At 36.0% G+C, this 27,579-nt stretch overlaps 3 protein-coding genes and 1 long non-coding RNA gene across 4 annotated transcripts; 3 read left to right on the top strand and 1 right to left on the bottom strand.

The window, feature by feature from the left end:
• Positions 1-1,977: 1,977 nt before the first annotated feature.
• LOC135606547 (uncharacterized) lies at positions 1,978-3,137 on the top strand. Its single transcript, XR_010484849.1, has 4 exons — positions 1,978-2,073; positions 2,191-2,225; positions 2,317-2,532; positions 2,652-3,137. It is a non-coding gene; the product is annotated as an uncharacterized LOC135606547 (long non-coding RNA).
• A 3,248-nt stretch (positions 3,138-6,385) lies between these two features.
• Positions 6,386-13,058, top strand: LOC103979255 (cyclin-T1-2). Its single transcript, XM_009395333.3, has 7 exons — positions 6,386-6,538; positions 7,738-8,075; positions 8,870-8,951; positions 11,430-11,564; positions 11,652-11,827; positions 11,909-12,063; positions 12,141-13,058. Exons 2-7 carry the CDS (start codon positions 7,852-7,854, stop codon positions 12,689-12,691), a joined length of 1,323 nt encoding a protein of 440 aa, XP_009393608.2. The 5' UTR covers positions 6,386-6,538; positions 7,738-7,851; the 3' UTR covers positions 12,692-13,058.
• A 2,892-nt stretch (positions 13,059-15,950) lies between these two features.
• On the top strand, positions 15,951-19,963 carry LOC103979254 (transcription factor bHLH110). Its single transcript, XM_009395332.3, has 8 exons — positions 15,951-16,551; positions 16,862-17,477; positions 18,401-18,526; positions 18,641-18,706; positions 18,800-18,865; positions 18,953-19,012; positions 19,262-19,365; positions 19,827-19,963. Exons 1-7 carry the CDS (start codon positions 16,454-16,456, stop codon positions 19,352-19,354), a joined length of 1,125 nt encoding a protein of 374 aa, XP_009393607.2. The 5' UTR covers positions 15,951-16,453; the 3' UTR covers positions 19,355-19,365; positions 19,827-19,963.
• LOC103979253 (1-deoxy-D-xylulose 5-phosphate reductoisomerase, chloroplastic) lies at positions 19,686-25,096 on the bottom strand. The gene is made up of 12 exons (XM_009395330.3): positions 24,632-25,096; positions 24,026-24,207; positions 23,559-23,645; positions 23,311-23,436; positions 23,167-23,229; positions 22,215-22,364; positions 21,956-22,023; positions 21,502-21,613; positions 21,295-21,399; positions 20,941-21,062; positions 20,229-20,375; positions 19,686-20,004 (listed from the first exon to the last, which is right to left on the bottom strand). The coding sequence occupies exons 1-12, from the start codon at positions 24,714-24,716 to the stop codon at positions 19,836-19,838; spliced, it is 1,416 nt and encodes a 471-aa protein (XP_009393605.2). The 5' UTR covers positions 24,717-25,096; the 3' UTR covers positions 19,686-19,835.
• Between the last annotated feature and the right edge of the window lie 2,483 nt (positions 25,097-27,579).

A 27,579-nucleotide genomic window follows, 5' to 3' on the forward strand; every position in this document is an offset into this window, starting at 1 on the left:
AAAATCAACTTCTCTCATTGCATCTTTTTGCTCAAAGAGCTGTTGTGCTCGGGATATGGAAAAGGCATGCATGGAAGCAACATCCGATTAAAGAATCTAAAAATATTCATGTGTTATGTGAAGATAAAAAAAAAAATGACTAAGAGAATATTTTAATGTTTATTCAAAATTAAAAGAGTCGGATGTGATGTAGGATCTAAAGGATTAGGTTGAATTGGTATCAGTCTAACTCAAACTGACTGTTTGATTTATCATCATCATTTGATTTCTAATATGATATTAGAGGATAAAAAATGGACATAAATAGTCCATCAATGTTCATCCCCTAAAGAATGCATGACTTGGAATATGATAGGGTATTGCAACGATAATCCATGACCGAAGAGTATATGACAATTCTAGTTTTCATGCATCGTATCTTGATTAGTTGAAAATATTGATCATATATGTATGTGACTAGATTCTTAATCAAAATGTTCGATTCAATCGATTATGAAAAAATTATAAAAGTAGATACGCAACCAAAAATGGTAAATTCTATATCGTCAAAGCCAACAAATTATTTTGTTTTTGTTCTTCCTTTTGTGATTGAGCCACAATATTTTTAGAGTATAAGGTTGAATTAAGTTGACCTTAAGTGTTGACACACGCGAATCTATAGACATACATATGTCACATAGCATGGAGAAGTGCTTGGTGTATGTCCTTGCCCTGCCCTCCTTGATTTGGTGCATCACGTTAGCGTGAGCTCCGACACCTCTGTAATGGATGCCGTATGAGACAACGTTTCGTCGCGTATATGCATCGATCACTGTAGATCAATTTATATGTAGAAATGAGTACCCCATATTTGCAACTCTCCACCTTCAACCAGTCATTTGAGATGCTTGGGATTAATGGACTGGCATTCACGCACACTGGTTAGCTTTTCTATTTCTCTCTTTCACATGAAGGCAAGCGATCTTACATGTTATCGTCATAAGTTCATGAACTCGAATCTCGTATTCATCATTTACCTTTTATAAGAAAATAAAATTAAAATAAAAGCAAACTTAAAATATGAAGAAGACGGTTAATCTCTTTAGATGTCTCGCTGAAGATTAAGTGGTGAGAATATGGACCAGATAGGTATGGGCTAAGTTTTGCAGGATGCTACAACATTTCCTTTCCCTGTACATGAAGAGATGTTAGTTCCATATGATGTGGAGATATGTCTTACAAATATGATATATTAATATTGGCATGTCAATGTCTTTCGTGTTGATTCTCCCATATAAAGATACCTAACTAGGGAGAAAACAAGATCACCAATTATCATTTAATTATTGTGATATATTCTCACTCATCAATATTCCTCTTTATCACAAATACTAAGTTTAAACATATGGCTTCATCTTCTTAGTTGTTTTTGGTTGTAGCATAGTCCTTTTAAATAAATAATATATATATATATATATATAGTGAAGTATTTTCTCAATCTTTTTGACACTTATTTTATATTGGGTTTGATATCTTGTAAACAATCGATAATAAATCTAAGTCAAAGAGGTTAACATGTTAGAATCAATGTAACTCGAAAAGTTTAAACCTTCGAATTTTAGGTCAAACGATTTTTTCGAATGATGTGAGATTATGATCTTGTTGAACTTAGCAGAATATTGTTTATGTTCGACCAAATGATGCAAATATATGATGCCCTTCGACGGCCAATTAATGAAGCAGCGGATACGATCCCTTCATCACCGCAGCATGCTGTGTTGGCCGACAAAGAAGCTTTAACGTGTATTATCTACACTTGCAACTTCACGTTGTTGGCTTCTTGCGCAAGCAAATCGTTGGCTTGTAGACACAGATTCCTCGTGCAGTGCACTTCTCTCTCGAACCTGAACATGAGAACAGAGTCGTCGTCTTCTTAAAAAGCTAGCTAGGGAGCATCTACAGAAAAGTAGTCTTCTTGCAGAAGATAGCTTCACGAATCTTTAGCGAGGAACAGAGCTTTATAATGAGCTTCATGTTTCGTTCCCGAAAGAGCAAAGCGGTAGCCTGAGTCCCACGAAGAAGAAGAAGAAGAAGGTATGCTGCATGCTACCTCTACTTATTAGTTCGCAGTGTCTCCAGTTCCATAGTGAACTAACTACCTATATGTATATATAATGGTTCTCGTTCTGTTGTTGGACTTGATGCATACAGGCAATTCATCTCTCTCTGCAGAAGGTTTGAAGATGGTAGACTTTAATCTGATTCTTACAGAGATATTTGATCGACTTAGTTTGATGAAGAAAGAAACTGACCTCTAACCTGTGATGTGGATTACAGAGCATCATACAGGATGACGAGTTCGCTATCAAGCTTGGTGTGACAGGGCGAGTTTCTCATAGGAGCTCCAAGTGGGATGAAGTGTGCTACGGTAAAATCAAGCAGATCCTCATAACCCATGGTGACGCCATTAATTCCATCCAAGTGGCTTATGATTTCAAGGGAACTCCAATTCTTGCTCATAGGCATGGAGGCGATGGAGACAGATTCGATTGTGTAAGCCATCCTACTTACCTCTCTCTCGCTCTCTCTCTCTCTCTCTCTCTATATATATATATATATATATATCATCATCATCATCCAATGAAAGCATAGGCCTGCATGGATGCATGCAGATTAATTTGTTGTCCTGGGAGACGCTCACAGTAGTGAAAGGCTATTATGGGCCACTTGGAAATGATGGTATATACGTTGTAATGTCGCTCACCTTTGTTACCAACGGAGGAAACACCTACGGGCCATTTGGGCGAGAGAGCGGCACTCCCTTCTGCTTCAACATTCGGAACGGTGTTCATTTCTGGGGGTTTCATGGATACTCCAACAGTAGGTATCTTTGTAACATTGGCATCTATGTGAAGCCCACCGCAGAGTATAAGTACCACTTCTTGCCGAAGCCGGAGAAGTTTGTGGCCGCGCGATCAGTTTGTAATGTCTCCTCATGATTCCAACAAGTACGTACTCGGCCTCTGAGTTGGTTCTGCACAAACCCTCACCTCCTCTACTCTTTTGCACCCTCCTCATCCGATCCATTAAATGTTCTACAAATGTTGTTGATCGATCTGGGGAGGCAGGCTATGAAATTGAAAAGGGGTTCACTACCAGAGCTTGTGAATCATCTTGTGAAAGAAAGAGTACACCATCAATTTCAATTAATAATTTAGATTTAAATAAATATATTAGGATGAAAAGATTTATTGAGATATGATATTAAAAAAAAAAAAAACTTATATTCTATTTTTTAGTCAATATAAATAAGTGGACTTGGATCAATACAAAATACTATAGATTGAATGTACTCCTAATTCCTTCTATTATTATTTTTCTCTTCTCTTTAAAGTTATGCAAAAAAAAAACCTAACAGTGTGCTATCAAAGCCCAGTTGGAAGAAGATCAAGAGGACTACATCGATCAAAAGAGAATAGAACGCTAGGAAATCTAAAAAAAGAGAAAAAAAGATGATAGACATTGTAGTAAACGTTCCTAATCAACTTCATCCTATCTACAATGGTGAAAATTATCAATTTTGGACTGTTAAGATGAAAACTTTATTTACCTCACAATAGTTATAAAATTTAGTAGAGAATGATTTTATTAAGTATTATCTATAGGATCCTAATATTACTAAAGATAAAAAAATCAAATAGATAAGAATATATAGAAAGATGGAGGAGTCAACTATAACAAGCAATAAATGATTGCCTATTTTTTCTGATGGCATCAACATCAACAAAATGTTGAAAAATATTCAGAAGTGTATTTGAAGGCACAAGGTAAAATTTTTTAAAACTTCAAAGTCAAAATATTGAATTTGAAACTCTTATAATGAAAAATTCTAAATCTATCACTGATTTCTTCTTAAAAGTATTTTCTATTGTGAATAAAATGATATCTTATGGTGAAAATCTAAAAGATCGTAGTAGAAAAAGTTTTATGAAGTTTATCTCCAAAATTTGATATGATTTCTATCTCTATAGAAGAATTTAAAGATATAAGTACATTATCTATTTATGAATTAATAGGCTCTCTTTTAGTTCATAAATAGAAAACAAATAGATCTGAAACTTCAAATTCATAGATAAAAAGAAAATTTTAAAAATCAAATCTCAAAAGAGAGATCAAAATAGTATAGGTTGTGATCAATCAAATGAGGATCAGAGGAACTCAAATAATTGTAACAAAGAAACCCATCAATGTTTTTGTTATAAGAAAAAGGGATATATTGAATAGGATTGTTGGTACAAAAATAAAATTTCAATTGTTCCTCTCCATTTTTACTGTAAAAAATATGGGCATCTTGAAAAAGATTGTTGGAAAAAAATCAAATAAATTATCATGAAATAAATAATAATAATAAAAAATATGAAGAAAATATTTTCTTTATAGCATCTTATAAAGAATATTCTAGATATGTTTGGTTTTTGGATAGTAGATATAGTAATCATATAACAATGGACAAAAAATTATTCCAATGACTTGATGATTTAATCATATCTATGATATAGTAATCATATGATAATATAATATCTATTTTTCGTTTAAAATAAAATCTCATTAATATAAGACAACCGATGAGAAAAGGATATCATGTTTTTATGATAAAAAATACTTGATTTATGATTAAAAAAAAAAGGAAAGTTAATAGCAATTGTGAGGATAACAAAAAAATAAAGTGTTTCCTTATTATTTTTGGATTTTTTTCTTATATGATATTGTTACTAATTAATGGATATTATGGTATAAAAACTTTGATCATCTCAAATTTTGTGTGAATCATTCAAAATTTAAATTGATAAGACATGTCCTATTACAAGACTAAAGTTGATGAAAGTTCTAATGAGAGTGATGAGAAGCCACAATTCAATAAACGAAAAGCTTCAGATTCTATTTCATCGTAAACCTGTTACAAGGATTGTTAAAAATGAGAGTACCAATAGTGATGAAGATGAGGATGACAGTTCAAAAAAAAAATTCTAATGATGAATATTTAAAAGGATAACAAGCTAAGAACTCTAAGCATCAAAAACAATAATGATTCCAACGAGTCTAGGAAAGTGAAGATGAGTAACCATTGAAAATTTCGAAAAGGTTAAAAGATGTAAAAATGATGGATGCAACATTCAAGACTAGTTTGTCGACATCTTCACAAAAGCTTTGGCAAAAGAAAAAAATTATTTTGAAGATAATTTCAAGTTACAATTATTTGAATTAACGAGGTGGGTTAAGATTAATTTAAATAGTTAAAATTATTTAGATTAGGATGTAATAAATTTAGATTAGGATGAAAAATTTAGATTTAAATAAATAGATTAGGATGAAAAAATTTATTGAGATATAATACATTTTATTATTATTATTATTTAAAAATATACTTTATCTTTAGTCAAAATAAATAAGTGTTTTTGGATTATTGCAAATTGAATGTACTTCTATTTTTTCTATTATTGTTTTTTCTTTTTTTTTCTTCTAAAATTATGTAGAAAAGTCAACAGAATGAAGGCTAGCTAAACACTAATTAAAGATGCGTTCATAAGAACTACGTACTGACAGATAATACCACTTATCATAGAGAAGGAGACAAAGGAGAAATCAAATGAACAGGAGGCTTAAAGGCATCCCAAGTCTGAGACTTTGACTGCCATTTTATTTCAGATTTCCCTTCGACGCAGGGGAGGAAGGAGTTGAACATCCATCTGTTTTTCCACTTTAAAACTTCTCGGTAAAATATTTCATGTTACTGATTGACGAGTATTTTCTGAATTTTAATATGAGTATTTTTTTTTTGTGAAGGAAGCATAAAGAAAAATACTTTAGATCCTCAAAAGATTTTGTTTCGCCCCACACTCAATAAATTCTTTGATGGTATATATATATATATATATGTATATATATATATATATGTATGTATATATATATATATGTATATATATATATATATATGTATATATATATATATGTATATGTATATATATATATATATATGTATATATATATATATGTATATATATATATATATGTATATATATGTATATATATATATATATGTATATATATATATATATATATGTATATATATAGTAAAATTAATCTCGTAATTGACATAAAATAATTATTAATATTTTAGTTCATCTAAAAATTAAAAGACTACTTTCTCTCATATGTCACATACAAACTCTTATTTGTTTTCCGAATAATTTGCCACCAGCAATTTTATTATTTAAGGAAAAAAGAAAAAAGAAATAAATAAGGAAACAACGTGAGAAGGATCAGCTGCCCAGAGTTACAATTATGCCCTTACGGATAATTAATTACCATTTATGGAGCATATAGAAAAAGGATAATAATTATGTCGGGTTAGGGTTAGTTGGATACTTGTGCGGTTTGTCTATCATCATCCTTCTCTCTCCTCCCGGTCTCCCCTCCTCTTTCATTTCTTGTTCTTGGGCACTCGTCTCTTCCTTCCGTCCTAGGAATTCAGAGGCAATCGCTGCGCATCTTTCCCAAGGTAACTTGTTTTCCTTCGAATTTGGGCTCGCGCTCGTCAATTTCGTTCGCCCCTTTCCCCCCATGTTCCGATGGTTTTTGAGGTAATCAGGTTCTTGACCAAGCTGTTCTTCGTTCTTCGTTGATTTCTTGGAACCAGTTCGTTTCCTTTGGGCTATTATTCGATTTGGTGATTTTAGATCTCTTCACGAGATTTGGCTTTCGGGTGACGTTGGGGTGCTCCCGAATCCGTATTCGTCCTAGTTGTAGAAGTTGTACGTTTCTTGAAAGATATGCTATCGAAGAATTGTTTTGAGGTTTCCGCTTCTGATCTCTTAAGTCTCTTGTTGCCCATGTCTTTCTTTGTCATCTTTTGTCGGTTCCGTACTTGTGCATAATTCAAGATGTTACATTTATTTCGTTCTGGGTGGCTTTTACCTCCTTGCTATACGATGGTGATGTATATCGGAAGAGAACATATAATAAAATTTAGTTCGGCACATTTGCCTTACGGATGTGCAGATCTTTTTTCTTTTATTGCGTATTGATTAATTATTTAGTTTGTGAGAAAAAAAAAAGGTAAAAAAATGAGTCGAGCATATTGCAGCGTGTATAAACATGCAAGTGATTTGTTGGAATGCAATGCTGTGCCAAATAGGGAGTTAATTTTAATCTTACAAATTAGGGATTCTTCTTTATTAGAATTTAGAACTCACTATTTACGGATACGATGATTGTTCCTTTTGAAGTTTTAGTTATTGAAGATTTATTTACTGTTTTGTATGTACTTGTTTGAACTGCAACTTCTGTATCAGTATATTATGAATGGGTATATAATATGATCTGCTGCTCATGCATTTCCATCAAGAGCCACGCTACAAGTGAATTATTGAGTTGATGTTGTTTTCCACATTGTTCGTCTCTGATAAATAATAATTTTATGCAGAGAACTCCATTAAATGAAAATTAAAGTAACTAATATCTTGAAGAGAATTAAGATAATTGAAGATGGAAGTAATAAAAAATACTCATTCATGCTCTAGTTAGCTTTCAGTTTTGCCAACAACATGTTGTTCAAAGTCCAATTTGTATGCTGGGAGAAGCGGTTTACTTTGCAATTAGTACCTTTTTTTCTTCCTTTGCAATTGAATGCTACTTCGGCATGTGAACCTTTTTTTTTTGTCTCTGTTGATCTCATTAAGCATATATATCACTTTGCAGGAAATTGGTCCGATCCTTCAAGAAAGTCAAGAGTATCACTTTGCATAGTGGAACAAGCAATTTAAAGGCACTAATTGGCTATAATATTTCGGATTGCAAGGCAAAACAAAAAAGATGGGAGAGCCATCAGAGGCCTCTTTCGACATTGGAATGATAAATGGGGAGTGCAGCGTGGAAAATAAATTGCTTCATCGATTCAGGTCAAGCTGGTATTTCAGTAAAGAAGAGATCGAGGAGAACTCTCCTTCAAGGAAAGATGGCATTGATTCGAGGAAGGAGTCACAACTTCGGATGTTATACTGTTCATTCATTCGGGATATTGGCATCAGACTTGGATTGTATGCACTTTATCTGATTTATTTTTAAGTTTTGCATATGTTGCATATGATTATCGTTTTGCTGGTCCAGTGCTGCATTATTCCTTATTTCATATACATGTTTGTTGCACTTGTAAAGTCAGACTTAGATATTTTACAAAACTTTATTTTAATGTACCAATTTCTTTTGTAAAATCATTGTTACTATACTAGTGTACCAGAGTACCATATTATAAGATTCTTAGACGACATGCATGTGAATTGGTATGGTGGTGTTTTGTAACATGATCCAATTACCACTTAGCCAAACTCTTTTTATTTTTAATTATAGCAAGTGATCATTTTGATTTGCCTTCCTGATGGGAAACACCAGTTGGCTTCTCATATATGGGAGTAAGAAAATGTTGGTATTGGATCTATGCTGTAAAGTGCCTTAGCTATACATAAGTGTGTTAAATATGAAGATAACATATTACACTGTAAAATCCATTTTATCCTAATAATTTGCTTGCTTTATCCCCACCCCACATCAATGTCATCTTCCCCTCTTTTCTACTCAGCAACTATGATATTCAAGCCCATTCCATGTGGTAACTGTTCTGTTGATTTGTTAAAGACTGGGCCAATTTCTGTTTACATTAGTCCTTTTCACTCCTAACCTTGCTCATCCATATACCTTATTTTTATTATTGTTTGTTTGGGTAATTGCCCTGCATTGATGACAGTGTTTAGCCTTGGCACTACATTATTATTTTGCATTTCTGATATGCTGTTTTGACATAAATGAAGATGTCGATAACTTTGATGTATTGCAGGCCACAAGTTACAATCGCCACTGCCATTATGTATTGTCATCGTTTCTATCTCCACCAATCCCATGTGAAGAATGACTGGCAGGTTTGGGTACTTGCATTCTTATCTTCATTTGTGTTCCCGTTATGTCTCCCATGCAGCTCTTATTTTCTTTCTCTCAGTTCTTGGTATTGAAAAATGTGTTGGTATCAATATTGATCTATGCTAATGAATATTGTTCATCATATATGAAGATATTATACATCAATACTTGCTCCATTCCATATGGAGGGCATTCTGACCAAAAGCTTGGAAAGTATCTTTTAGTTGGTTTATTATTTGTTTTTTTTTTAAGTCATGTGACTCATTGTTTTTGGAGAAAGCTCTTTTTTTTTATGCCACATGGGGGATCTTCTAATTCATGGGACAAGAAAATAATGTCTCCATTCATTTATTTGGTTTGCTTGATATTTGCAGCAGTTTCTTATGGATAGTGTTGGCTATTTCATTTAAATACCTTAACAAAATTATGCTTGCCAATTATTCATTATTTGAACTTATGGTCCACCTTATAGCTGACTCATCCTTAGTATGGTATTTTAATATTATCCCAGCTGTTTCTGACTAATAGAGATTCTAGTTCTGTCTTGGTTTTGGTAGAGAGCAAAGGGACCCAAACTTTTATCAACAGATTAACTCAGTGTAGTCATGAATTTACTTCATTTAAGTTCTTTTAGAGACAAAAAATTAATAAAACAAGGAACAAAACAAGTTTTTATTATTAATTCTTGAGATCAAAGTTTTATATTTGTATCAAAAATTTTAATTAGTCTTTCTACTTGGGAAAAAGAGAAGGTACAAAGTTGATGTGAATGCTCAGCTGCGACAATGTGGACCTGGGATATTTGACAATTTGTCTCCCTTAGTTGTCATACTTTGAACTCTGGGTCCCTAATGCAGTCGTAGAATTTTGTACTTCAAATTATTTACTTTGTGATTCCACAATTTACAAACAACTTAAAGAATCTGAAGGAATTTTTAACTGAAAGTAAAAGAGAGATTATTTGATGTAAATCCATATTTCCAGGATTTCTTCACTGAAAATGAAAGAGTTTATTGAATGGAAATCTATCCCTCCATGGTTTAATAGTTCCTTTTTGAAAAGCTGATTGGGACATTATGTCTTGTTGTTGTTATTTGTTGTATTTATTCCTTGGAGTAATTTGACACCTATATGTGTCTTGTTTTATAAAGGAGAGGTCAGTTGTAGAGCACATCCTGTCTTTAATGTTTAAATTTTATCCATCAATTATGGTTTATAAAGAACCTTTTACTTATCTATGAACTAAGTTCTTATTATATATTTCAGTTGGAGTAAAAAATGTTTGCTATTTTGTTGAATAGGCATTTAAAGTTTGATTCTAGAGCCAGATCATTAAGAACTGATTACAAAAGATGTAATGGTGCAATTATGTGACTTTCAAGATGTAGCACTAATACCAAGATGTAGCACTAATACCAGTGGGGTGGGCTGCTTATGTGTTTGTCTGACAAGAAATCACTGTTTCAGGTTTTAATAGGATTTCTTGAGCCATTTCCTGGGTCCAACAAAACTTCTGTCTCTTTGTGATCATTTCCTAAAACTTCTTTTTTAATAGGATTTCTTGAGCCATTTCCTAGATCATGTCATAGGCGCCCTAAACAATTAATTTGGAGGATGTTGTCTCCTTTATCCCTTTGTTCAATGTGAAATGAAGAAAATCACTTAATGATACTTCTATGGAAGGTTTTTAGTGGTCCTACTAGTATGATCGTTATTATATAATTTTGGGTTCTAGTTGGTTCCAATTATTTATTTGAAGTATGTGGGACATGTTTTCAGTTGGTTTTATTAAGACTTTCAGAAGCTCAAAATTTTGTGTCTTAACGCTCACAGGTAAACCTTTTGAACAAATAAAATACTTGCGTTTTACATACTAATATTCACTCAAATTATTGAAATCTTCTAAGGCTTTATTTTTTACTTTTGTTCCTATCAGATATTGACCTTTTCCCAGACTATATACCAAATATTGGGTTAGTCCTGGGTTCTGTAGTCCTGTCTGAGGTTTTGCAGACTGCGAGGACCTGACAAAAACTTATTTGCAAATGTAATCCTGCTATATTGCACATTGGCTTTTGGAAATCAAGTTACCTTATCTGCACACCAGATTCTTGCAATTGTAGGGAGAATATGACAAGCTTGATGGCTCCATCTTTACAGTAATTTTACCGTGTAAGTAAAACTATGTATTACACCATGCACAACCTGTTTTTCCCTCTGGAATTTGACAATTTACACCAATACTGCCAAAGTGCAGAAATCCCTACTTGCTTTACCTTAATGGTGCCAGTGCAGTGATAATGATGCGGACATGTGAATACTGTACATGTTTTGCACCCACCTTTTATTTGTACTTCAGTTCAAAATTTTTATTTTTATTCTCAGGAGTTATGCTTAACATGGTTATATTATGTGGATTTACAGTTATATTTAGGTTGTTGATTACTTTGTTCTGAATTTCATGGTGGGGTTTATTGCAGACAGTTGCAACAGTATGCATGTTTCTTGCTTCCAAGGTAGAAGAGACACCTTGTGGTTTGGACAAGATTGTTGTTGTGGCATATGAAACAATGTACAAAAGAGATCCCACTGCTACAAGGAAAATTCGTCAAAAAGTATCACAAACTTCTGTTGTAGTAGCATGGGTTCACAATCACTTTTAACTCTGTGCTTATTTTTCTTGTTTCTTGTTAAACAACCAGGACACTTTTGAGAAGCAAAAGGCTTTGATATTGATTGGGGAGAGACTGCTTCTATCAACAATTCGGTTTGATTTTACTGTTCTTCATCCTTATAAACCACTTCTCGATGCTCTAAAGAAACTTGGGATTACTCAGAAGGAAGTAAGACAAGTAGCATGGAACTATGTGAATGACTGGTATGTAGTTTATGCTCATCCTGCCCCCAATAGAATTTAACTCCACGTAAAGCCTAATATATCTCCTATTTCTACTCATAGGCTTTGGACTACATTGTGCCTGCAATATAAATCCCATTACATAGCAGCTGGTTCCCTCTTTCTTGCTGCTAAGCTTCATAATCTAAAACTTCCTTCAGAGAGGGGAGGTTATGTCTGGTGGCATGAATTTGATGTCAACCCTCAGCAATTAGAAGGTTAGGCAGCTTCTGGAATGCTGACTAATTGTGATTACTCCTTGTGGCCGTTGTTCTTACTTATCTATTACTTGCAGTGGTAATTCAGCAAATGAAGCAGCTTTTGGTATATAATAGAAGGTGCTCTGTGACTCCATTCGAGAAACCGGTTCCTATAGCAGCCAACAAAGAGGTTTCCAGCAGCCCAGACTCTGTTTTGGATCGGCCCGACTCCTCCAGAAGCAGCTCTAGCCAAGAATCTGATATAGATCATAAAAGCCATAAACCCAAGGATTCCACCAATCATGTCGTGATCAACATGCCAAATGCAGCTGGAGAGCAGAACCTGGTGGAGGATAGATTCGAACCTCAGAGCGAGATGAGGGGTTTTGAAATCCCCGTTGATGTTGCCGATAATGAGATGTCGGGGAGGAACATGGACCAAGCAAGGACAAAAGGGGACCAATCTTGTGGTGGACTTGGTAAAGTTGACATGGATAGAATCAAGGCAACTATCAAGAAGAGGAAGAGGGAAAAAGAGATGAATAAGCTGGCCATGATGGCTAATGATACCAGTGAAGATGCTTGGATTGAGAGAGAACTAGAAGCTGGGATAGAGCTGGAAGTTGAATCTGCTGCAAAGAAATAAATGTTGCTTGAGCTATGAAACAAATAGTCGGCTAATATTCTACTTATCAATTATATCTTCATTGCCCCAAGTTGCTGGTCTGGAAAACTGCAATCAAGCCGAAACTGTTCACTGACTTGATTTAATGAGAAAATCAAATGTTATCTTTGTCTTACACTAAAGCCCTTGGCATTTTGTTGATTATCTTTAACTTTCCCTACACTGGAGCGCTACTGCTGCTGCCATAGAATCTTTAGTGCAGGTGCTGAAATCATTTGATGGTGTACACTTAAGACTTATGTGGCTAGTTGAAGCATTTTTCGAGAACTGGATTTTGTATAATTTGAGAATGTAATGACAACGCAGAATGTAGTTGCGATTGAAGAAATTGCCTAACAATGTTCTTGATGTCGAGTTTTCTTGTAATGCTTTAATACAATAATGTAATTAATTAATTAATTTTTTTTTTTTTTTTGGTGGGTTGCATCATGTCTTTTTACTATATTGGTTTCTGCATTGGCCAAAATTATCAGTCAGAGTAACATTTTTTTAAAACGATTTATTATTTAAGGACACATTTGTGCTCAACTGTTGCCGATGGAACTCTTCAGGTGGTTGCGTTCCATATTAGTCTCTACACTCTTCCCACTTTAATGTTTTCCATCAAGTCTAGGTCAGCTAGGTGGTATCGTTCTGTAGCGTTTGGTCTCCGTAGCTGCAATGGCATACTCGTTTGTTGGTTTCAGTTGGAAAGATCGAAGTGTCAGACATTAGAGGAACTTCGTATAATTGAAATGAATGTGTTATTTAACATATCATTATAATGTTTTGTACTGGAATTAATATATCATGTATGTAGTAAGAAATATATCATGTATGTAGTAAGAAAAAGGATCTTACTGGAATTAATGATATGAGAATGGACATGTTACCAGAGAAGGATAAAAATACACGGAATATTTCTTTAATTGTAAGTGATTAAGGAAAGGTCCAACGCTTCTAAGAAAAAAAGTTCACCTGAGCTATTTATTTGGAGCTGCTTTTTGAGTACCTTCTCTTTGTATTTAACCTGCATGCAGCTTTTCTGCCAAAGCAAGTGCTGTATCTTTGGCAGGTTAACTGGGTTCCCCCCTGAATCACTTCCAATATGATCTGTTGATCAATGTTGTTGTTTATGATCGAGTTTTCAGGAAATAATCTCGTGCGTGCAACAAACATGTAGATTCCTTAAGCTGTGTTACTGCAACATGCACCTGTCGATGAGTGTCGTACCGTTGCTGTGCGACACTATCACTGTCCCAAATCTATATTATTGTATTGTGTACTTTATGTTCATACACAGCTAGAATCAATCTCCGGGGAGGATCATACTTGGCGGTCTTGATGCCTTTCTTTTGTCCAAATCAGAATCTTGGCATCTGATGCTGGTCAATTGCAGACGATAAGACACGCGGATGCACGCATGTCACGTATGTCCTCGCATGGAAATGACACTCCATGTCATCTACGTGATAGGGACGCAGACTACTCGAAGCATATATTCTTCCCCTTCAACTTCCTGTCTTCTTCTCAGAACAACTTTGATCCCGCACCATGGTACATATCAGCACACAGCAGCTGGGAGCAAGAAAAGGAAGCCCTACGAAGTCGTCTTCCACAGGCTTCCACGAGTGTCTTTGATTCATACATAACCTTACGGACTTATCCGCAGTGGGCAGTGCAGAGAAGGATTAATGCAGATACTGATGTACGCTTAAAAGGGAAGGAAAGCATCAAAGAGCTGGAGTTGACTGGTTAAGGCCGGCTAGGGAAAGCCAAGTTGATTTGTCCTTGCCCATGGAAGGGACCTTAAAGTTGACAATCATGGCAGGCTGTGCTTTGAGTCATGTGATTTTAGAACCTTGTCAGATTGATGAAAGTGAAAGCATTATGATGCGATCTTTGTATTTCTAAGAAAAGCAGCTGCTTTTTCTGTTCATGCGTTTTTGGAATTGAACAGCACTCATCCACCGTTGTTAAGAACAAGAGTTCTTAGTAAATTAAAATTTATCATGATAATATCTTATGTGTATTTAGATTTTGATAGGAGCAAATAGGTTAAAGAAAGCATCAACAATTATATGAGGTTTATGTAGAAGAATATATAAGGAGAATTACGTTTGAGTTGGAATTAACCTAAGGATTTTATAGCTGATCTTGTATGGTAAATAATTTATTTATTTATTTTTACGAATGTAGATTAGAAGTGTCGAACTATGTTAATCTTGTATCGACCTTTAGTATATTTTTTGATAATTGATCTCTAAAATTTATTTTGGTTTGGAGATTTTCTCTCCCTCCCCGATAACATGGGACTGATCAAACTATTTGACCCTTAAGCGCAAGACCATCAACAAGTAATAAGTAGACAATATTCAATTTAGACAAAGAAAAGACATACCAATGGTGGTCTCAAGTAGACAATATCTCTACCAATGGTGGTAGAGATAAAAGACGAGTCCCATGCATAGAACATGGAAGATGTAGCCTAATCTAGACAAAAGCTTCCATGCTTTCTGGGAATGGATGTAGGATAGTGGTGCGTACAGGGTGATGAGTAAAGAAGAAAGGAGAGGTGAAGCAGGCAAAGGAAAGCACGCGTCTGCTTCACATTCTTCCAGCCTCTTTTTCCCTGACATGAAGGTCTGTGGGGGCTGAGCTTATTATGGTAGAGCTTCTTTTGGAGAGAGGGTGGTCGGCAAAACTCTGCATGTATCCTAATGTTGCTGCCATGGAATCATCACGACAGCTGAAGACTTGAGCAGCTCAGCAGTCGATTTCGAAGTTAAAAAGGATATAGATGAATTTAAATTATTCATTATTCATGGATGGATTAATATTAGATGGAAAAGTGACCTTTGATGACTACAAACGAAACCAATAATACAATTTGATTCCAAAAAGTTAAAAGGTAAAGAAAGAAAAAACTTTAAAATATAATAAATGCAAAATAATTTTAGGATCGGTATTAATATCATATAAACCAAAAGGAAAGCAAGAAGGTAAAAAAGGCACTGCCGTGTCTTTGCTTTCATTATTATCTATATATATGTTGCGACCATAAGACATGGTGTAAAGTTGCCTCAAACATGTGTTACACTACTAAAGTACTATTTGTGACATATTTGAGATTCCATGTGATAAGAAGGGCTGACATGTCCTGCATTGACTGTGTTGACAGAGAGAGAGAGAGAGAGAGAGAGAGAGAGAAAGAGAGAGAGAGCACGGGTGCTATTATTACCATTGTATGGAGGTCTTGCTGCAAAGCCTTGGGATCGAAGGCTTATAATGGCAGCAGAGGTGCAATCATCCCCCTGTGATTGCCAGCAAGAGCATCATCATTGAAGGAGGAAAGAAGAGAAGAAAAGGACTGGATCTGTAGAGAGAGAGAGAGAGAGAGAGCGATGATCTCTTATCTTTAATTTCAGAGCCGCGGAAAGTTCCTCCGGAAAGAAAAGTGCTATAAGAGACACATCCGAGGAGTAATCCATCAGTTCCCCCTCCACCCTCTATTTCACTACATCTCCACACGGCTTGTGAAGCTTGGAAGATGCATATGGGTGCTCCCAAGTAAGGAGGAAAGATGCATATGCGAAAGAAGTTGGAGAACAGACGTCGATTCGTGTAATACATGCATCAGCAGCTGCTCAAAGGTTTCCTTGGATTGAGAAGGAGAGTTCGAAGCTCCAGCAACCTCTCTCCTTTTACTTCTTCTTGGAACTATCAAGCTTCTGAAACACCGTGATGAGGTCTTCACATCAAGAAGAAGAGCCGCATGGCTTCTCCACTGTAGTGGCAACTCCAGCTTTCTACGACCGTCCGTGGAACCAAAGCCAGACATCGTAAGTCGCTGTATTCTTCCTTCGTGTATAGAGCAACCGTTAATCTTTGGTTTCTTCTACGTGAAAGATTTTCTCTATATTTTAAAAAATTAAAACAAATATTTTCATTATATTGAATAAAATAACGTATATGATATCAACTCGAAACTGAAACTTATTATTTGTACAACATTGTACTGATCAATCCGAATGTCTCAAGAGAGACTTTATCTAATTCCTTGGATTTGGAATTTTCTTGGTTGGCCTGTTTGGAGGCTTCCGTTTAGAATTCTCTTGTAGATCCTAGAGTGATTACATTGGCTTTGTGCAGGAACTGTAACGAGATGGTTTCAGATGCCAATGGAACTGCATCCAGCCAAAGAGCTTTCAGTTTAAGCCATGGACACTCACCAGCTAGCTCGCAAACTATTCAAAACCTAGGGTTTCACTGTGAAGAGGGCTTCTTCACCTACCAGCTGCCGGTGCACCAACTCCACCCAACTAAGATCACAGAGTTTCCAGATAACTCCTCCTTTCCAAAGCTTAATGGGTTCTGCAAAGATTTCTCTTCTAATGACGACTGCCAGCCACATGAGAAGCTCTACGTAAGAAGAATAGATACAGGTCGCCAGACCGATGGCCTTCAGCCTCTGCCCGGAAACTTGTCTGAAAACTCGTGGTGTGACAACCATGGAGGTGGTCGAGAGAGCTTCAGCATGGGTTTTTCGACTGCTTATTTGTCACACTCCAGTCCTCGTCTGCCATTTCTCTCAGGATCCTCGGACATGGATCTTCATGCAATGGATCTGTTGGCTTCAGCTAGATTAGGAAGGAGCTTCTGCCAAACTTCGTTCACTGGTATGGTCTCATTGCTAGGCGAGGATGCATCTTCTGGGTTTGGCCATCTTCCGGAATCATTTCAAGGGCCATTCCATCACCACCGGAAGGTGGGTACATAGTACTTCTCTGTTCCAAAATGTGTAATGATAATGGTAAACCATCGAAACTATGATAGCGAAGCAAAGAAGCATAAAAGCAAGTGTAGAAATATAAGAATGATGATTTGTTACAGCATCATGATGCAGCAATAGCAGTATGCCACAGCCATAATTCTAGTCAAGATCAAGATGAGGCACGCACTCTCAGAGAAACAGAACAATGAATTCTATCAGACACTTTAGTTATTATGGATTATTGTTTATTTCTGCAAATGAAAATTTAATCCCCACACATGCTAATAATGCACAGACCTCAACATGATCTCTTAACACTATCATGGAGTTGTTGACCTTCAATCTTCTTGCCATGTTTTTTTTTCTCTTATTTCCAATCTAATAAGCTTTTGCATTGTATTTCTCCTTTTTTTCCCTATCTGATAGGATTTTTTAGTAGGTTTTGATAGTATCATGGCAGTCATAATAGCCATGAAGGCAGTATGTTTCAGCTGAGCGTAGGAAATTATTCCTGTTTCGCACAGTGCCCAGCTCTCTGTTTGTTGTAATGCACTGCAATCAGATCTAAGAATTTGTGTTAAAATGAGGGAAATATCAGCATTCATTACAATTTATTTACCACCTAGATGGATTCTTATGATGTTTCTAAGAGATTTCAGGTTTGCACTGTCTTTTAGCTCCACCAGATATCTCAGGTTCATGATGCGTCTGTTCTCTGTTCCAGAGGTCCTACACTGATACAATAATATATAGTACATAACCCTTTTCCAGCTTTTCTGAGAGACATTTATGAATCATCTTTTTTAAAGGAAGATTGTAGATAAAACAAGAAAGTAGATTAACGTGCTTTCTTAGGGATCCAAACACATCAATCAAGCTAACACATGAGGTTTTCTTCAACTGTTGCTGCTTTAAAGATGCCATCTTTAGCCAGTGGAGCAGCAGAAGTAAGAACAGTGAACAGCAGTTGGGAGCACAAACCACTTCAGACAGAACCCACAAAGCCTCGGTTTGAGCAGCACTCTTCATTCTCTCCTTTCAAGGTATATGCTTCGAGTTCTTCAAGAATTGTAGCAGTGGAATTAGTTGTAATTGATTCTCTTCTACTTTTTTTATTGATCATTTTGGTTGCAATGGGAATGATATTACATTAAAAGGTGAGGAAGGAGAAGATGGGTGACAGGATTGCAGCACTGCAGCAGCTGGTGGCACCATTTGGCAAGGTAATTAAGGCCTCTTAACTATCAAATTGTTAGTGCTTCTTGGGCTCAAGTGAAGATATATGGTGGGTTAATGAACTTGGTTTACATGTGTAGACTGATACAGCTTCAGTGCTAATGGAGGCCATTGGATACATTAAGTTTCTTCTGGATCAGGTTGAGGTAAACCCCCACCATTACAAGCTTCTGCTTTGATGTGATCAATTTGTATTACTACCAAATTATTGCTTCTCCTTCTACATCTTGCAGAAGCTAAGTTTACCATACTTGAGGTCATCTGGCAATAAAAGACCAAGAACAATGCAAGAGGTATGTAGCAGCATCCCACAGTATTGACATTAATCACATCAGGCCAATATGCTGAACACAATGACCTTTTGCAATTGCATCTGGTGTCTTCTTCAGAGCATTCTCTTTAGAGACATAAATGTGAGGTTAAGCAAAACATGGTAGCAGAAAACCAAGATAATTAATGATAATTAGCACCTTGACCTTTGATTTCGTTCATTTCAGCTTAATTGGCATTTTAATTCTTCTCTTTGTTTTCCGCATAAATAGGCATCAAATGAGGAGAGAGATAAGATGGGAAAGCGAGATCTGAGGAGCAGAGGACTTTGTCTAGTGCCCTTGTCGCGCACATCATATATATGAAGTACGCATAGGTAATTTGGAGCTAGCAATCTCAGCTTCCATGAATCTAACAGTATTACGCATGCTGTTTGTCCCAAGTTGTGGCGATGTGCAAGGATGACAGGATGAACAAAGTTCCAAGGTAGAGAATATATGAATGTGAGTCAACGTTACAGGTCAACCAAATCATTTTGAATCGAGATGATCCAATACGATCCAATGCTTGGTTGAATCAGCATTAAGATGCAAACTGTGTCAATTTGGAGCTTCTCAGAACTCAAACCAAGCAGAAAAAGCCGATTGAACATGCACTTATTTGCTCACTAGTGTTCCAGCTGAACTTTCACCAATGAAGACCGAGAAAAATAAATGAATATATCCAAACTTCTGTTCTTTTTTTGTTGTTGTTACAGCAGAATGGGCGTTTCACTATATTTGGATTTGAATTTATGCCTGTAACAATAGTTGACAGGAGCTACCTGACTACATGCAGCACTCAAACTCAAGCAGGAACAGGATTCAATGCAGATGATGGTTGTAGATCCGCAGCATATTTCCGAGCCCACAAATCATAGTGTACAATCTCCTCGAGTGAAGGGTTGGCAACTAGGTCATTTCTGTGAGCATCGCACGTACGCTCCACCACCTTGAATATATCCAGATAGCTGATTCTGCAGAACAAGAACAAATTTGTCAATAAATGTATCCAACTCCAATCTAGGAGAAAAGAATGTAGGATGATTTGATCAGCATTTTATGATACTACCGCAACAGATGATTTGTAAATTGAATTACAATGTCAAGGTAACCAATATAGGTTTGCGTTGAGAAAATATTCGGAGTATTGCAGGTACTAGAGATGAAAAAGGAAAGAAAGGGAAAAAAAAGAGAGTACTTCTCATCGATGAACATCTCCACAGCCTTCTCATTAGCAGCACTAAGGACTCCTGTCATGGTGCCTCCAGCTCGCCCTGCCGCATAGGCAAGATCCATGGATGGGTATTTCACATTATCAGGAGCTTTAAAGGTCAACGAACCAAGCCTGTACCATCAATTTACGAAACGAACTTATCAGGCATGGTAATCAGAAAAAGACCTGAATGGTTGTGAATTTGCCTCCTGAAGCTTCTGGTGTTTAATTGATTCCACTGAACTCAAAAAAACATGTATGTATTTGGAAGATTGCCACTATCTTGAGTGGCAAGCTATCTATTTACAGATTCCAGCAAATGGTGTGGCTGCCGCAAAATCATGTCAGCTGGTCATGTCTTTTCTTCTTTCAGTCTTGAAATAGATGTACATTATTCGAGTAAAATGGATTATACTAGAGTTATTGTTCACATAATGTGACATATCTAGTCCAAGCTATTTTTGACACCCTAATCATGTAATCAAGAAGATGTGAGAGGTGAACATCACATTCAAGTTTGGCAAGATGCAGAAAGAGCACACTCTACAGTTAGAACAAAGTTGTTATGACTTTCTCGTAGCATATGCGAGGGCAAGAGTTGTAATCTTTTACAAACTCTTATTGTGAGTGCAATTAAGCAATTTGTGTATAGGATCCAAAGCAAAGTGTAATGTGTTTATAGAGTTGAGTTACATACTTGCAAAGATCAAGTCGGGGCCATGTTATCTCTGAGCAATGAATTCTGTCTGGCCACGATAATGTGTAAAGGATTGGTAGGCGCATATCAGGCCACCCTAACTGACCTAATACAGATGAGTCCTGCAAGAGAACAACAAACCAGTTCAAGATTATCTGGTGACTGAAACTGGGTGTCGCAATATCTGAAAGAATGGAAGCTTCAAATTAAAAAGCTTTTTGTGACAAAAGTAATTGGGAAACTTGGGATGAATCACAATATCTATATTGTCAACCCAACATTAATTGGGAAACCTGATTTATTCACACATCAACCCAACATTAACATGATGGAATGAGATTGTAACAAATTTACCTGTGTCTCAACCATCGAGTGTATTATAGACTCTGGATGAATCACAATATCTATATTGTCATAGTCAGCCCCAAATAGATAATGTGCTTCGATAACTTCTAGTCCCTGTACCACAAAGGAATAGTTTGTAGGCTCTCGGAAACTAGAAGAGAGACATGTCAACAATCACATCCGTTTCAAGGAATTTAATGAGAATGCTTTCGATACCTTGTTGAACAGGGTAGCAGAATCCACAGTGATCTTTTGCCCCATGCTCCAGTTTGGATGTTTCAAAGCATCTGCAACTTTCACTTCTTTTAATTTTTCAACTGGCCAATCCCTGTAATGATTAACAAAGATGGATGTTTATTTAAAGTTCCAGATGTTAAACACAGATGAAAAGAGACAACAACAAAATGAGATCTTAGCAACCTCTCACACAAGAAAAAGGAAGAGGAAGAAGAAGAGAAGAAAGTTAAACTGGCAAACGGGGTAAGTACTGATCTACAGCAGCATGATTGACATAAATGAAGAAAACCATAAACTAGCATTACATCCTCACAACTTGATCAATAAGCCTTGATTCAAACATCTTTAGAACAGTGACCACATGGATAAGATATGCGCTCAGTGCTCTTGATGTCAGATTGAAGCATGAAAAGGCATTAAATAGTTATTATACCTGAAGGCCCCTCCAGATGCAGTCAAAATTAAGCGTCGAAGTGCACCATCTGGTAAGCCTTGAATACACTGGAGATACAATACCCCATAAGCATCATCATTCAAGAAACAACTTCATATTTGAACAACAATAGACACAGACTGAATCAGGCAAATGGGGTTAGATACAAAGAATATTAGCTTTTCAAAACAAGTAAAGGCATGCAATCACTGGCTTTGAACTGGGTAACCTGATGGTACTGGTGATTTACTATAAGTACCTGGAAAATTGCAGAATGTTCTGAATCAGCAGGAAGAATTTTTACTTTGTGCTTGTGAGCAAGAGGTAGCACAAAAGGACCTCCAGCGATGAGAGTTTCTTTATTTGCCAGAGCTATGTCCTTTCCAGCCTCAATTGCAGCAACAGTAGGCTGAGTATATGAACAAAATGAATGGATTACTGGATGTATATACAACACATATATTCACTTTGGCACATAGTGCAATAGAAAAAATAAGCTGAAAGTAGAACAAAAAGTGACTATTAGGTGAATTTGCCTGAAAAAGGCGAAGATATTCACACACGCAGACACAAATGTATATAGATATATGCAGGTGCACATGAGCTTTGTGTTTGCATATGTTGCCTCTTTGTAGGCAACTGTAGGAGACAGAGCCAAGCAAACATCCTTCAAAGGTCTAGCCCATTTTGTGATGCAGACATATGATACCATCATTGACGGTGAACTAAAATTCCTCGAAGGTATCAACAACTGTGCTTCTTGGTGTAAAAATAAGACATCTTTAAAACTATAGTTTTTGATTTCAGGGATTTGATGATAATTATATTTAATACATTGACAATATTTTACTAGCTCATTCTTACATGTGAGCCAATAGAAACACCTCACCAATAAAATGTCAAATCATATTCATTTCAGTTAGCATTATGTCAAATCAAAGGTGTATCATTTACAACAAAGTATAAAATTCACATGATTTTCGATAAATACACATCAACCAGATAGTCAAAGAAACAGCAGGTTAGTACTGCTACATTGATGCCAGGATGTTCGCTTTATATATCTATTCTTGATATATCAAGTTATGTTGTTTAAGATGAGCACCAGGAATGTCCAAACAAAGTAGCTAACTTAAAGGAAGGTACTTTGTGGAAATAGCAGTGTGACATTAGTACAAGGAATGAGTTAAGAACAATCTATATGCTTTTACCTTTAGTCCAGCACATCCTACTATCCCAGTAACCACAGTGACAGCATCTGGGTGGCAAGCAACCTGTAACTCATATCCAAACACATTATGATGCAAGCTTGAGAGCAGGTCCAACAATTGAGAAGTACGCACAACACTACTGACCTCTACAATGCCTTCCTCCCCAGGAATAATTTCAGGTTTCTGTTCAGCATCAGCCAGGGCCTCTTTGAGTTCACCAACTAGTGACTCGTGCCTTACAGAAACCAGTTGAGGTTTGAATCTCTTCACCTGCTCAGAGGAAAAAAGGAGTTCGATTCTTAATTGTTCCAGAAAACTTAAAGTGCAATTCCAATAATAATTATCCATCTAAGCCACCATCTCATGCACCTACAGGGGACGACAATTGTTACCTGATCAGCTAAAAGGGTCACATTAGAGCCAGCTGCAAGAGCGACAACCTTAAACTTATCCGGGTGTTCAGCAACTATATCCAGTGTCTGTAATAACCAAAATGCATTGGTAAAATGACAAGTCAATGAAACATGGTTTCATACTGAACAATAACCACACTCTGGCTTGAATTTGGTGCATTGGAAAGTCAATGATGCTCAATTACAGACTACTTTCCTGCTGATTGGCCATCAACCACAACAGCTTTCAGCAAAGAATAAAAACTTCTACAATTGGATTTACTAGTTCTACTGTATTTAAAGGGTGAAAGGAAAACATTGACAGAAAGGACTCAGGTAAAGAAATTTCAGAGTGTATCATGAAAACTATCTGACCTTTATCAAATGCCTATACACACAGTAAGAAGAGACATGATCCACATTGTACGTACATTGAATATGTGTTATTCTTGCTTTCAGCTGCATACCTGAGTTCCAACTGACCCAGTGGATCCAACGATTGAAATAGGCTTGGGAACGTCCCAAGACTTGTGCCCTGGTTCTGCGACAGCTCGGCCTGGCCAGGCTGGCTGAGGCGCCTGCTGCAGTGAGCAACTCGTCTTCCTCAATAAAACTTTTCCTTTCTCCTTTCTTTTCAAGTGAAGCCCCACTGAAGGAAACGTTGACAAGCTTCAGAAACTACTCGGTTGAGCACAGCAAATGACAAGATTTTGTGCTTGAATCATTCAGAAAATTCCGGAAAAGGACAAAATCTTTATTCGTAATTCGGAGAATCGATGCATGCTTTTCAGGTTAAAAAGGTTAAAGAAAGTGCTTTTCACGAGAGAAAGTAAGGTCAAAAGATCAACTTTTTGCAAGTTTCCGAAACAAGAATTTCACAAGAAGGTAGCTGTTGGGAGTAACAAGAACCAAAAAAGATCGCTTTTAACTTGCAATCGATCCAAATTAATAACAAAAAAAAAAAAAAGATTTCTAAGAGCGAACAGAATCGCGAAATCAAATTCGATCACGACAAGGTTTATATTGGGGAATAAATTTGTCCCGGAGGAGAAAAGGAACAGCTAAAATGGCACCTTTGAGTTGGGGAGAGGTCCCTCTGTTGGATTCCAGAAACGAGACTCCTCGGATCTCTCCCTGCAGTGGCAGTTTCAGTGCCATTTCCTGACTGGCACTCCCTCGATTCAAGAGAGACGGAGACAGAGACGAGAGAAAAGGAGAACGGGATTGGAGGAGAGACCGAGCACGGAAGAGATCTGGAAATATCACGGCAATGGGGGAAAGAGGTTGTTGTTGCTTGCAATATATACCAGACTACATGCCCTGCCTGCGTTGCGCTGCGTTATGTGCGGTCGTTCGCCCGATTGGCCAACGGGACGGGCGCAGTGCGTCCACTATGGCATGTGATGGGGAGGCGCCACAATTATTTTAAAGAGGCCTATTAACTCCTCTCTTTCCGACGGAAATAGAAATTGCAGGCTGCAGCCCCAAACACCACGCCATCGTTTCTTCTTTGGAGGAAGAAGACACCAACGTTCCTGTGTGATGGGTGAGAGCTTTCTCTTTTCTCTGTGCACTCCATGATGTCGCTGCCATTAATTACCATATCCGGTGGATTCAATAATGGCGAGCCAAACCATGGATGAAATGGTGGACCAAAGCGTAGGACTGTATTGGTCATGTGAATCACCAGAAATGCTATTGATCTGCATCGTTCTATCATTGCAACAATTAGGTGGTGAAAGGCATGCAAATAACGAGACCAGAATACTGCTTGCCGGCACTATCATTTCCATCCTTCTTACTCCCCACTTGTTATCAGCATTGCACGTACCTCGTCACGCAGGACATCAATCATTTGGGTTTATGTAGCATTAGTGTGTGTGTGTATATATATATATATATATATGAAACTGTGTAATCATAAGAAACTGTGTTATATATATATATATATATATATATATATATATATATATATATATATATATATATATATATATATATATATATATAACACAGTTTCTTATGATTACATTTAGTAGACTAAAAAGACTCATTATTCAAGCATTATTGAAGCATCTGTCGGGGCCTGACATTTTTATTAGCTGCAGCCGGACGTGCCTTTACAACGAGGAAGGCATATTACCTAATGATAGAGGGGAACAAGCATATTCCAACCTAGTTGTTCTATCAATAGAGGATAGAAAAGACTACTTATATTCAATATTTTTTGCCATAGGGGATCTGAATTCTCCACATATAAAAGAATAATTGTGTACGTGAGATGAAAAGATATAAAATATAAAAATAATCTTATATCACTAAAGATTAAAAGAGTCTAATTATGCATACTAGGTTTGATCCGTAACCTAAAAGCCAAAATTTTTAGATTGAATTGATGTTTGAACTAATATTAAATTTGACTAATTTGACTTTGAGTCGTCGAGTTGATGTATGTCTGATGTATATATATATATATATATATATATATATATTAATTGTGACGAATTTGATTTGAATTTATTAATATTGAACTTTATTTTAAAATGATAGTGGATTAATTTTCTCATTAATTATGATAATATTTTACCTGAGCTGCAGTAATGCAAAATGATCTTACTGAATTAAGAAGATCTTATATGTTGAACGGTAATCTGTATGAGTTGATCCAGTCTTCTATACTAAAGGTGACACTCCACCGGAGCTCTGTTTGTAGTGGAGGCAAAGCTGAAGTTGATGAGCACCCAAAGTGGACTCCAAGAGAAGGATGACTTGAGTGGCGGACAAGGTTGTCCTCTGCTCTGCTCACACATTGGTAACCCTCAAGTTAGCTCAAAATCCAAATGATTCCCAATAGTGAGAAACAAAGGAAGAGTGATGCATCCACTGGGGAAGTAGATTGACATCATTTTACTACTTCCACAACTCTCTACTATTTAGGATGCGAATCATTCCAAAGCATCAAAACAATACATGCTTTGCTTAAACATTTTATGTGATGCTCTTACTATGCAAATGGTGCTTTGTCTGAGTGAGCCAGCTGAGGATATTCTAGTTGTCTTTCGATGAGAAATTTTGAATGCAAAACAATCTCACTGATTTGGTGAAGGTTTACAAGTACTTTCAATGGAGAAAGAGAACATAATTTTTCGATCGATGGTGAAGCATAAAAATGGCGAGTAATGACTTGATAGATTAGTAGTTCAAGGCAGTAATTACCCATTTCTTTTTTTCTTTTTGGATTCCTGTAGTCAATGCACTAGAAAGAAAATAAATTTAAATATAGAAAACTTCTAAAGAAAGAAACCTCGAAAATTATGGCTTGAAAATTTTATAAATATTTTGTATATCTATAGATTTTGACGATACAATGACATGAGAAAACATATCGAGTATTTTAAAGATTTCTTTCTAGTATATCTTTAGAGCTTATACAAGAAGATATATATAAAAAATTGAGTTTATAGATGAATAATTTTTTTTTTGAAATTTGTCTTAGATGAGGATATTTGAATTTAAGTTTCGATGAAAATATTGATTTTATTTCATCTACGTAGACAAAAAGAATTAAATCAAATATTGTTTGGGCTTGAGTTTTCATTCATTGTCAATATATTTAACCTCTATCACAAACAAATTTTATAGTAATTTTGTATTATATATGTTATAATATGAGCTTGATGTAATAATTAATCATTCAAATTTTGCTCGTACCACTTATTAATTAATAATAATTTATTCATTAGACTTTTATAAGTCAATTTTAAAAACTTACAGCTAATTCTATTTCTCACGGCTTGAGTCTGATAGGTTAATCAATTAATAAAAAAAACTCACTTTTTTCCAAAAAATTTCTTCTTTTCTTTCATTTTTTTTTTTTATATTGTGATCGATGTTTTATACTTGTTTCATGACTTATAATCTTTCCATAGCTGAAATATTGTAGTAGAGAAAAAAAAATAATGCTAAAAAAATATTACTAATATTTGTTGGAATAACTGTTACCAGCGTGAAGAAAATAATA

This window comes from Musa acuminata, chromosome BXJ2-3, assembly GCF_036884655.1.
Source record: "Musa acuminata AAA Group cultivar baxijiao chromosome BXJ2-3, Cavendish_Baxijiao_AAA, whole genome shotgun sequence".
NCBI lineage: Eukaryota > Viridiplantae > Streptophyta > Magnoliopsida > Zingiberales > Musaceae > Musa > Musa acuminata.